Below are 12,286 nucleotides of genomic sequence, written 5' to 3'. Positions count from 1 at the left end.
TGTGGGAGATAAATGTTAATTTGGTGTCAAATATTATCCCCAGGTCTTTTATTTCGGGAACAGATACTAAGACTTGATTATTCATACAGTATGTGAAAATCAATGGGTTTTTCTTCCTATAAAATTTCATGACTTGACACTTTTTTACATTAAGGGTTAATTTATTTCGGATACACCATTCAGAAAAGCTAATGAGGTTTGATTGTAATAATAAGCAGTCATTAATATTGTCAATAATTCGGTAAATTTTCATATCATCTGCGAACATCAAAGAAAATACACGTATAAATACATTTGTAACGTCATTTATAAATATGTTGAAAAGAATGGGTCCTAGATGTGATCCCTGGGGCACGCCGCTTGTAGCTTTAAAGGTGTAGGACAGTTGACCTTTAATGCAGACAGTAAGCTCTCGATTAAACAGATAATTCTTAAACCAGGATAGTACGTTACCGGTTATGCCAATTTTCGCCAGCTTGTTAACAAGAATTTTATGGCAAACCTTATCAAACGCTTTGCTGAAATCAGTATATATAGAATCGACTTGTTGTCTATTAGCAACTGTCTAGCGACAGATGATAAAATATTGCGTTTCGTACAAGTTCGATTGTCTGGAGTAACTTCAAATGCGAAAATGTCATCCGAAGGATGCCATCGTAGCCCAAGGATTTTTAGCGATGCATCATTATCGAAAGTTACACTTTGCGACAGGCGAAGTTCCAATGGAACGTTTTCTAAAACTGTGCTGGAATTGGATGCCCACTTAGCGAGTTGAAAACCTCCTGACTGGAAGAGCTCAATCAACTCTTCAGCCGCGCGGATAGCTTCTTGCTCATTTAAAGCAGAGCTAGCGATGTCGTCTACATAAACATCTCTATTAATAATATCCTTTGCAAGAGGGAAGCGAGCGCCTTCATCTAACATTAATTGTTTGATTGCTCGAAGGGCTATGAACGGACTACATTTAAGACCGAATGTTACGCGATTGTATTGGTAAGCCTGAAGCGGCTTTTGCGGATCGAATCTATATAAAATTCGTTGATAACGACGATCTTCTTTGCGAACATTTATACATAAATACATTTGACGAACGTCTGCGGATATTGCGATAGGAAAAAGGCGTAAATTCAGAAGAATGCAAAATAAATCATTCTGTAGGCTTGGTCCCGTGTGTAAAATATCGTTCAAAGATAAACCAGTTTTTGTCTTTGCGCTTGCGTCCAGAACCACTCTCACCTTTGTTGTCATTTTATCTTCACGCCTAACTGCGTGATGCGGGATGTAGTATGCGTTTTCTGACGGTAAGGCTTCCACCTGGGACAGATAACCTTTATGAATATGTTCTCTTATCACTTCATCATAAAGCGGTTTTAGTTCTGGCAGATGATTAAATTTTCTTTCTAGTGCATAAAACCGATTTTGCGCAGCTTGCAATGAATCACCTAAGTCACAAGGGTTGCTTTTGAATGGCAAAGCCACTTCATAAGAACCGTCCTCGAGGCGAGTTGTGGTGCCTTTAAAAATGTCTTCAGCTTCTTTTTCTTCGAGGCTGTGAACTGGTTCCGAACCAATATCTTCGATTTCCCAGAATTTTTGCATTAAGTTCTCAATTTCGTGCGTAGCGCAGAAAGTTAATGCGATGTTTGGTTGAGAATTTACTGGGGCGTCACCCATAAAAACATAACCTAATGTGGTTTGAATCGCGACTGGAAAACCGGGGGTGATTATCTTATTTGGTAGCAACAGTTGAGAGAACAGACTGACGCCAATTAGCAAATCGATTGGGCCTGGCATTGCCCAGGTGTCGTCTGCCAGCGGAACATTTATAAATTTATATGACGTCAAGTCCACCTTGCAAGTAGGTAAATGAGCGGTAATTTTTTCTAAAACTAGAGCGGTTATGGAGTATTTGAAGTAGGGATCAATCCTAGATTGAATTGTCAATGTGACACTTCCTCTTATTGATTGCGTTTTGCCACCTAAACCCTGGACTGCGAAGCGCGTTCCTGAACTGACTGCCAGGCCTAATTTTTCACAACATTGTGAAGTTATATAATGTTTTTGTGAGCCTGGGTCTAGAAGACAGCGGACGGTATTCTCTTCACCGTTTCAATTAACTGTGTGAACTTTGGCGGTAGCAAGAACTTCAGTGGTTGCCCCTTGTCGCGTGGTTGCTGACATAGTACATATCGGCGGTTCTGCATCGTTAGGTTGAGTTTCTCCATTGGATGTGGAGGCGTTTGCTTGACTGGGTTTATCAAAATGAAGAAAAGTATGGTGCTTGCCATGACACTTATGACAAGTGCCTTTTGATTTACATTTTGTAGATGTATGTTGCGGGCTCAAGCAATTAAAACACAAAGATTTTTCCTTTGCGAAGGAAAACCTTTCCTTTGGTGATAATTTTAAAAATTGTGTACAAGTGTACAGTTGCGTGTGGTTCTCATTTTGACAATAAAGGCATTTTGATTGCGTACTCGTGTAAGTATGATGTGTGCGGAGTTGAGCTGTGCGACCAGTTCCACCGGAACTGGTTGAATGTGTGTTGGCGGTGTTAGGTCCACGAGTTGTTGAAGTTCGTTGCAGAATTTTGACCTGATCTTGCACAAACGACACCAATTGCTTGCAGGTGGGAATCTCGATTTCTCGAACTGAGAGCTCAAATGCTTGTGCAGTTTGCGACTCTAACTTCTGCAAAGCGCATTGTAGTAATATAAAATCCGAAAGGTCTTCTATTCCCAATTGTTTTAGTGCGGCGATAGATGCTGAATATTTTTCTATAAAAACTGTCAGATTGTTTGCGTTGTGAGCTACGGTTTTTGAATGAAATATGTTATTCAGGTAATAAGTGGCAAGAGATCGCTTATCTTGATATTTATTGACTAGCGTATCCCAGATTATTTTATATGTGTCTCCAGTTGGCACTAAACCTGACGTAACATTTTTCGCGGTTCCAGTTAATTTTCCAATTAAATATTGTACGCGTTGCGAATCAGATAGTTGTGAATTTAAATGAACATTTGTTTTGAATGTTTCATAAAATAGGTGCCAATTTTCCATCCGTCCATCAAACGTAGGTAATTCTATAGCGGGTAACTTAATAAAATTATTATTATTAGTCGTAGCAGCACACGCAGATGTAGATGTTTGCGGTTTTGTGGCTAAATTTGGTTTTAAATTATTTCGTGCGCGAATAATACGTGTGTATAATTCTTCAAACTGTTCCCAGCTTGAATAATCTGGTTCAGAATTCGGGTCTGACGTAAGAGTATTCTCGTTAATTTGATCAATAATTAATTCAAATTTATTTTTAATTTCTAAAATACTTTCAGATTCGGACATAAATGCCTCACCTGAGCGTGACGCTTCGAAATTGATTGGCAAATTATTTGCAAGCAAAACTAAATTTTGAACCCTTTTTAGAATAATATCTCTTTTACCTTTTAGTAAAACTAATTGTTTTTTTTGTTTGTCTTCCATTTTTAGAATTATTTGCAAACTAAAAGTTTAATTATTTATAAAATAATGCGCAAGAAACACAAGTGTACTGGGCGACAATTTGTACTGACGAATTATAGTGGAGAAGTTATTTTCCAAATAATTAAATATATTGAGCGATACTCAAAGCGATGTTTACGTACGTACTTAGGTTGGCATTAATACATATAGACGAATATATATTACGCTGTAATATCTTTGCGATTTGCACCGAATAAATTTGCTACAACAACATCGATAAATAATTTAATTACCCAAGATAGCAAAGAGTACCTATACCTAGGCATGTAATTTCAAATAGCGGACGAGTATTGCTAACTGAATTCTTACACAAAATGAATGCAATTGAGTAGGAACAAATATATGGTTCTCGAATTACCAAAATGTAATTCTCAATTTAAATAATGCGGCTCGAATAGGACCAAATGTTGCGGCGTGAATGGACTGTAATTGCGGTATTTGTGATATTGTTTGATTGACTTACCAATATCTCCAAGCTGTCGGCACCTTCCACTTTGCTCTGCTTTAATCACCGGTAGGGTAATTGTTAGTATTGGAGGAGGTCAAGGAAAGGGAATAGTGATATTGGATTTGCGAAATGGTTCAATGCGTTATAGATTGCTATTTTTATGCACTTTTCACGGCGTTCTTTGCGGTATAACATTTGCCGTTTATAGCGCGGCGCGGTGGTTTTAATAACTCAAGATAGGTTATGCGGAAAGCGGTTGTACTTGCGGCGCGGTTACTAAAACAACTGACTCATGTAGGTAAAAGGCGCGGAACGCGGGTGGGAAACAACAGAACCAAATACTATGCAACAATAACTGGCCCGAGCAACGGTTGTACATAAGGATGTATATAGTCGTATTGATATTGTGTTGTGTAATACGTATATATGTTTGATTACTGTAATTTTTCTTTTTTTTGTTCCGTAATCCATCTTTTTGTTTCCCTCGCTTTTCATATTGAGTGAAAGATTGTTGAATGCTTTTTTGCCTGTTATTTGTGGTGTCCAAAGCTTGTATTTACCGTCGGAGTTTTTATGTTTTTTTGTACGCTTTGTATAATTGGTCTATTTATGATATTTTGTGTTGAGGTTTGTTTTTTTTTTGTCAAAAATTTATTCTGTATAATTGGCGTTTATCTAGTAGCTCAAATATGTTGAATAGTAGTTGGTCTGGGTCAGTTATTATATGTTTATTATATATTATTTATGTTGCTTGGTGTACATCTAACTGACCAGCTCAGGCGCTGGGAGTCCATCAAGTTAGCTTATCAGCAGCTGGACGTACTGTACAAGGCGTGAATACTATGGTATACCACCCTTTATAAAACGCAATTGTGCCGCACTGTTGAATTTGGCTGCCACATCTGATCTATAGCCCCAAAATACCTTAAAAAACCATTGACTCTGCAGAAAAGGGCGATCCGTTTGATAGATTACCCTATTTGAACAGACGGATCTTTAGAGCACAGGCGTCGGGTGGGAATGCTGTCCTTTTTCTACCGATATTTGAATGGATGATGCTCCCAGGAACTAGCATCATTGATCCCTTTGGCACCAGTGCTCAGTCGAAAAACACAACATTTGTACAAAGTTGAGGTTTGTCACATGATAATGGGTCTCCACAACTTGAGTTCAACAATTGGTATTTGATTTGATCATGATTTGCTGACCTCTGTGTTTACTTTCACCTACAAGATGGGTCTCTAAAGACCCAGGTTCACTCCTTCTTTTCCCCAAAAGGGCCCCCAAAACCGCATCCTCAAATATGACATAGGCCCTGAGAGAAATCGTTTTCCTTAGGGCCTTCTCTGTGGAGCTAATGTAAAAAAAAACACTGGAATTGATGAACTATGTGCAATTTGCTATTGTGACAGGTTTTTCGCCTTTTTTGATCTTTGACAATATTACGATAAATTATGTGTATTGTTATGTTTGAGGGTACCGTGTGAACGAATTACCGCATTTCAGTTCTTACCCAGATACTCCTCCCCCTCCACCACGTCGAGCGCCAGCTTCGGGAAGCACTTGAGCAGCGTGCGCGCCAGCCGCGTGTGCACGCGCGTGTCGCAGATGATGAGCACGTGCAGCAGAGACTCGCCCAACGCGCCGCGATGCCGCATCTGCCAGCACGCGGGGTGGTCGTGCCAGCGCGACAGCGGGTCGTGCCGGGAGAGGGAAGCCTCTATCGGAAGCACGACCTGGACAAATACACAATCGTTCATATATATTTTATAGATTGGGATTTAGATCAGTTTTTAGGGGATTGTGATTATCGCCGATTTAAAAGGGTTGTTGGTTGAATGATTCTGTGGTTTTCCAATCCGCAGAATCCAAGGTTACGTGATTACTCTCGGTGTGTAAAAATGAGAATTCGGATATTTCCAATTTTTTTTTATTTTAACAAAATTCACGTTGCAATAATTTTATGAACAAAGCAGATCGCGTACGGTAGAGGAGATTTAGGGCTAAACTGACGGCTAGACCGCTGGAGACAGAATAAATTATTTGCCGCGCGAGGTATCGACTCTGTGCAGAAACGGGCGGTCCGTTTGATAGATTCCCCAATCTTAACAAACGGACTGCAATCTTTAGAGCACAGGCGTCAGGTAGGTATGCTGTCCTTGTTCTATCGGTATTACAATGGAAGATGCTCTGAGGAACTAGCGTCATTGATCCCTTCGGCACCGGTGCGTAGTCGGGATACACGCCAAACGCGCGCCCAACATTTGTACACGGTTGACATTTGTCACATGAGAACGGGTCGTTTCTACGATTCGTTCTTAAGTACAACAGCTCGGCTGTGGAACGAACTGCCGGCCTCTGTGTTTCCTCCTTCCCACAACATGGGACTCTTCAAGACCCATGTTCACTCCTTCCTCTCCACAAAAAGACCCCCCACACAGCATCCCCAAAGATGACATAGGCCCTGAGGGAAATTATTTTCTTCAGGGAATCCTGTGTGGAGTTAACATAAAAAATAATAAAAAATCGCGCGCAGGTTCACAGTGATACCAGCCTCACAAGAATGTGGGTAAAAGTAATGTTGTCATTATTTTCGGGAGATGTAAACTCCCCATAATTTACCCTGCAAGTTGTTAGCGCGTTTGACTCCAGTACCTGGGGAGTAAGGTTCAATCTTCAGACAAAATATATATTTTCTTGATACATCTATTAATAAAAATACATGTATAATAGTAAAAAAACGGGTTGATATTTTTCTGGCTTAAATTTTCCAGAGTTTGGTTTCTTTCTTTAATTTGTCAACCTCCATTCATCATTGATCATTATCTGAATCTACGAATACATCTTCCATACTACTAATTCCTGTCGTGCAGGGATATTCGAGGATCTATATTCGTAAAATGCAAATGTAGCTTCCCTTAGCACAAATGTTTGCACACATTGTCTGTTCTACAGGTATTTCAATGGAGCCTGCTCCAAGGAGCTAGCAGCATTGATTCCTGATGCACCGGTGCACGTGCGCGAAACTCGACGGACACGAACTGAACACCCGTTCACGGTTGACGTTGGCTTTATGAGAACGGGCCGTTTTTACGACTCGTTTTTGTGTAAGTCGGCTCGTATGTAGAACGAACTACCGGCATCTGTTTTTCTTCCCTCCTATAATCCGAGCCTCTTCAAGGCCCGCATTAACAAATCCCTTCCTACAGCCCCTACCTTATTCCGCCTCACAACGCCGCCCAACCGGGTGGTGACATAGTTCCCCTGTCTGTACACTGCACAGACAGGGACGCTCTTGTGAGGTGTCACATAAAAAAATAATAACAATAAAGTCCTTGAGACATCCTAAAAGAGTAACCTGCATCAAATCAACACTCGAGTATCGTTAAGGTTTTCTGGTAAAAGAATCTCGTATTACACCGCGTTCATGGTAATGTGACACACATGAGCGTGGAACCAGAATAATTTGAAGACCATTCGCATCTCTCCCCCGAACTGTCTGCATCAATTAACATTTGAATATCTGTTTCAACTACCATAAGTTAAACAATGTCTACCTGTTTGTGATCTCGAAACTTCCATCGGAGGTACTCGGCTCTGTTTATGATCTGTCCTTTTCCTTCGTTGTACATCAGCATGCCGAACTGCTCTCGAATCAGCTTTTCCACTTCGGCTTGCCCCCCCAAGTTGTAGGCGTCAATCAATTCACCACCTGGAAGAGTAAATCATTTAATCTTCATCATCCTTAATTTGGGAGGTGGTCAATGGGTACCGCCGCCCCGGGAACCATACTCTGGGTTACCAACACCTCTGCCACAGGTCACCTGAAGTGGTTCGCTACGTTTGGTGACTTAGCAGGGGTGCCCGGGCTCATGGAGGGTTGTGCGTTCTGGATCACACTGATGAATGGGTCGGCCTACTCACTGCGGGGCGGGCCGGGCTGGGAGAGGCCGGTTGAGGGAGATCCAGTAAACCGGTTATCGCTGTCCGGGCCGCTGGATAGTACAGGGGCCCGACCCTTGGGCTCACGACCAAGGGTGGGCTGCCCCATCAGCCAGCGAAAAAACCCTGCCGCTGATGTTGTGCCGGTTCGTGACCGGTGAGGACCCAGCATCTAGCGTTTGGGGCGCACTGGGCAACCTCCACAGCCGGACTCTCCTGCCCATTGCCTAGAACCGCAGTCAGAAGAACATACCTTACATTTGGTGTATCCAGTTGCTCCACTCTCCAACTCCCCACCCAACCTTTTTAACCTTATCCTTCCCAACCAATCCTAAATCCCACAAACAAATAAAACAAACTTAAAAACTTCGAACTCACAACAAATTAATATAAACTCAGCGACAGCGAACAGTAGGAGTCCTCAGTGTGGACCGAGGATGAAGGTGAATTTCGCTAACATTCGCGGTCTGCACACCAACCTAACTCCCATCCACCACCACCTTCTCTCACAAAATCCCCATCTCCTCTTCCTTACGGAAACACAGATTGCCGAGCCCCCAGATAACTCCTATCTGAACTGCCCAGGATATCATCTGGAAAGCCTTTTCAGGCCCAAAGGAGGTGTCTGCCTTTACAGCCGTGCTGACATCAGCTGCGCTCGTCTCGCAAATATCGAGAGCGCAAAACACGAAGTGTTATGGGTACGTGTGGATCTCACCGGTATGATGAGAATCTATGCGTGCCTATATCGCTCACCAAACCTTGCCGAATCAGACACTGTTGAGTTGTTTAAATACTTGAGTGACACTGTAGATATTCTCTTGCCCCGTTACCCATCGGCCGAGTTTGTAATCCTGGGGGACTTCAATGTTCATAATGAACAATGGCTGAAGTTCTCGGGCCCAACAAACTCTGCCGGTAGATCTGCGGAATCCTTTGCCCTTATCCATGGACTAAGCCAACTCGTAGAATCTCCGACCAGAATACCAGACATCCCATCACTTCGAGCCAACCTACTCGATTTGTTTCTCACTAGTGAGCCACTCGGGTACAGAGTGGAGGTGACAGCGCCCTTAGGATCCTCTGACCACTGCCTGATTACCACCTCTGTCCCATCCTCCATGAACCGTCAACCCGACAAACATGTAAAGAGGAAGGTATGGCACTACAGCAAAATGGGACGGCATGCGGTCTTTCTTCGGCGCCTTTCCTTGGAGTACTGTATGCTTTAGCTCCGAGGACCCATCAATTTGTGCACGCGAGGTAGAAGAAGTAATCACATCAGCAATGGATTGCTACATTCCCTTCTCCGTCAAATCCTCTGGAGCGGGCACAAAACCGTGGTTTGACCATCGCTGTGCTGAAGCTGTCAGACTCAAAAATACGGCTTTTAATGCACTCCGGAAGATTAGCTCCATGAATAACCTTTCGGATTACCGAAAACGGGCAAGGGATTGTAAGAGAGTTCTAAATAGAGCTAAAAGCGATCACGACCAGAGAATTGCGAAAAAGCTGGCTGACTGCCCCACTGGTAGCTGTGCTTTCTGGTCACTCGCTAGCTCGATCGGAAGAAATTTCTGCAGAACCACTTTCCCACCTCTGACCAAGCCTGATGGTCGGCTGGCTAACTCGGCCCGCGAGAAAGCTGAATTATTAGGCAAAATTTTCGCGGAAAACTCAACTCTTCAAGATAACGGAGAGACTCCCCCTTCCATTCCGCACTGCGGTTTTCAAATGGAGGAACCGAAGATCCGGAACAGAGAGGTTCTCCGAGTCTTGAACGAGCTGAAAGTCGACAAAGCCAGTGGGCCGGACGGAATACCTGCCTTGGTCCTCAAGAGGTGTTCTGCAGAAATGACTCCAGTGCTCGCGAAATTATTTAGGCTCTCTCTCAAAGGTGGAAAGGTGCCAGATCTTTGGAAAAAGGCAATCGTCCACCCAATCCCAAAAAAGGGGGACCGTTCCGACCCTTCTAACTACCGCCCCATAGCCATCACTTCCATACTCTCGAAGGTATTAGAAAGGGTGGTTAACAACAAATTTCTCACATATCTCGAGAATAACAATATCCTAAGCGATCGGCAATATGGATTTCGTCGAAACCGATCGTGTGGCGATCTACTCGGATATGTAACGCATATTTGGGGGCGGTACTCATTATTTTCGGGAGATGTAAACTCCCCATAATTTACCCTGCAAGTTGTTAGCGCGTTTGACTCCAGTACCTGGGGAGTAAGGTTCAATCTTCAGACAAAATATATTTTTTCTTGATACATCTATTAATAAAAATACATGTATAATAGTAAAAAAACGGGTTGATATTTTTCTGGCTTAAATTTTCCAGAGTTTGGTTTCTTTCTTTAATTTGTCAACCTCCATTCATCATTGATCATTATCTGAATCTACGAATACATCTTCCATACTACTAATTCCTGTCGTGCAGGGATATTCGAGGATCTATATTCGTAAAATGCAAATGTAGCTTCCCTTAGCACAAATGTTTGCACACATTGTCTGTTCTACAGGTATTTCAATGGAGCCTGCTCCAAGGAGCTAGCAGCATTGATTCCTGATGCACCGGTGCACGTGCGCGAAACTCGACGGACACGAACTGAACACCCGTTCGCGGTTGACGTTGGCTTCATGAGAACGGGCCGTTTTTACGACTCGTTTTTGTGTAAGTCGGCTCGTATGTGGAACGAGCTACCGGCATCTATTTTTCCTCCCTCCTATAATCCGAGCCTCTTCAAGGCCCGCATTAACAAATCCCTTCCTACAGCCCCTACCTTACTCCGCCTCACAACGCCGCCCAACCGGGTGGTGACATAGTTCCCCTGTCTGTGCACTGCACAGGCAGGGAAACTCTTGTGAGGTGTCACATAAAAAAAATAAAAAAAAAATCAACGGCACAAGGATACAATATAACTTATAAATTCATCCTCGTTCAAGTACACCATACTGCAACACTGACTGCACTAGAGCAAAGTAAACCATATTAATATTGGAACGTTTTAGGATATTTCTTAATCGTATAAACATACTAGCTGACGTGAACCCGGCGTTGCTGGGGGTTATTATTAGGAGATAGACACATGTTAAAACGAACTTCTCTGTAGGCTTTTCTAAGATACACAATTCAGTAATACAGTATTTTGATGTAACTCATAAGGTTTAGCCAGCGTTAGCAATGTAACGCCCGAAAATATTCTATTTATGATTTGGTAACGAAATATCGACTTTTCTCTACTTTCTATAAAATAAAATATAAACGTTTTATATATATGTAAACCTTTCGAAAGAAATTATCTAAATGATAATGAAAACCGTATCAAAATCCATTGCGCATTTTAGAAGAACTAATAGCACAAACAGACAGACGCAAATAGCGATTTTATTTTATACTATTTAAAGATAAGTGAATTTTATTATTTTTAAGCACAGATATCTATCTACATGTATCTTAAATTTCATTTAACTTCCTACGATCCCCTGATATTTGACATCTGTAGTTTTACCATAACTCCAATGTTGGGGTCGGTGCAGGGTCATTAAGGTAAAAATGCATACATAATATATCATAATTCACAGATACTGTCATATATGACCATGTTATTTCTTCGACGATGATGTCAACGGCACATGAGATGACACTTTTACTAATAGGGAGACTGAACATATTATCATTAACGTATATGAAGAACAGTACAGGACCGAACATTGTGCCTTGTGGAACTCCAAACTCAGAACACATAGATTCGTAATCGACATTAGGTGATAATATAATTAATAAAATAGTCTATATTACGTTGTTACCTTTCTTATAGTTGGCCAGCTTGTACAGCAGACACTGGTCCTCATTGGAAGCCTGGCTGATAACCCTGTCGAGTACAGATCCGTCCGCCTGTACGGCGCTGTTTCCCCGGCACGGGCCGCATCCCATGGCACCATTCACCTCCTCACCCTGGTCACTCCACGGGTCATCGACACCAGCACAATTGACAAGACTTCATCGCAACCCACACTGGACCAACAATTTACTAGCGTCCAACGCTGCTGTGACGCCCAAAACGAGAGCTGGATAAAGAGAACAAACAATTTACAGCAAGAGGTAAGTTTAGACATGCGGATATTAAAAGGTGCAAATGTAGTGACGACTGACGACCCGTTTATAAAACTGTGTAATTTATATTGAAATAAAAAAAAATGCTGGAACGACGTGTTTAGGTCATACGTGCAAAACATTCAAACCACCCTTTTTTAAATTTTAAACCTCACAAGAGTCCCAACTGCTACCAACCGTCTGGAGCCATTGAGACTATGGCATCTCAAATTGGGGTATGTTGTGAGGCTGAAGATGGTGAGGAGAGGAAGGAGAAG

General features: G+C 42.2%; 1 protein-coding gene across 1 annotated transcript in view; it reads right to left on the bottom strand.

Moving 5' to 3' along the window:
• iav (transient receptor potential cation channel subfamily V iav) overlaps nucleotides 1-11,849 on the bottom strand; it is a 62,323-nt gene extending 50,474 nt beyond the window's left edge. Inside the window, exons 1-3 of the mRNA XM_089648951.1 lie at nucleotides 11,723-11,849; nucleotides 7,525-7,679; nucleotides 5,481-5,703 (exon numbers count right to left, since the gene is read on the bottom strand). Coding sequence (XP_089505077.1) covers nucleotides 5,481-5,703; nucleotides 7,525-7,679; nucleotides 11,723-11,849 — 505 coding nt within the window. The remainder of the gene's footprint in view (nucleotides 1-5,480; nucleotides 5,704-7,524; nucleotides 7,680-11,722) is intronic.
• Nucleotides 11,850-12,286: the final 437 nt, after the last annotated feature.

This window comes from Hesperophylax consimilis, chromosome 28 (assembly GCF_061612785.1).
Source record: "Hesperophylax consimilis isolate HC1 chromosome 28, BYU_Hcon_1.0, whole genome shotgun sequence".
NCBI lineage: Eukaryota > Metazoa > Arthropoda > Insecta > Trichoptera > Limnephilidae > Hesperophylax > Hesperophylax consimilis.
Note: the sequence above shows the minus strand (reverse complement) of the source record. Positions and strands in the feature narration are given on the sequence as shown.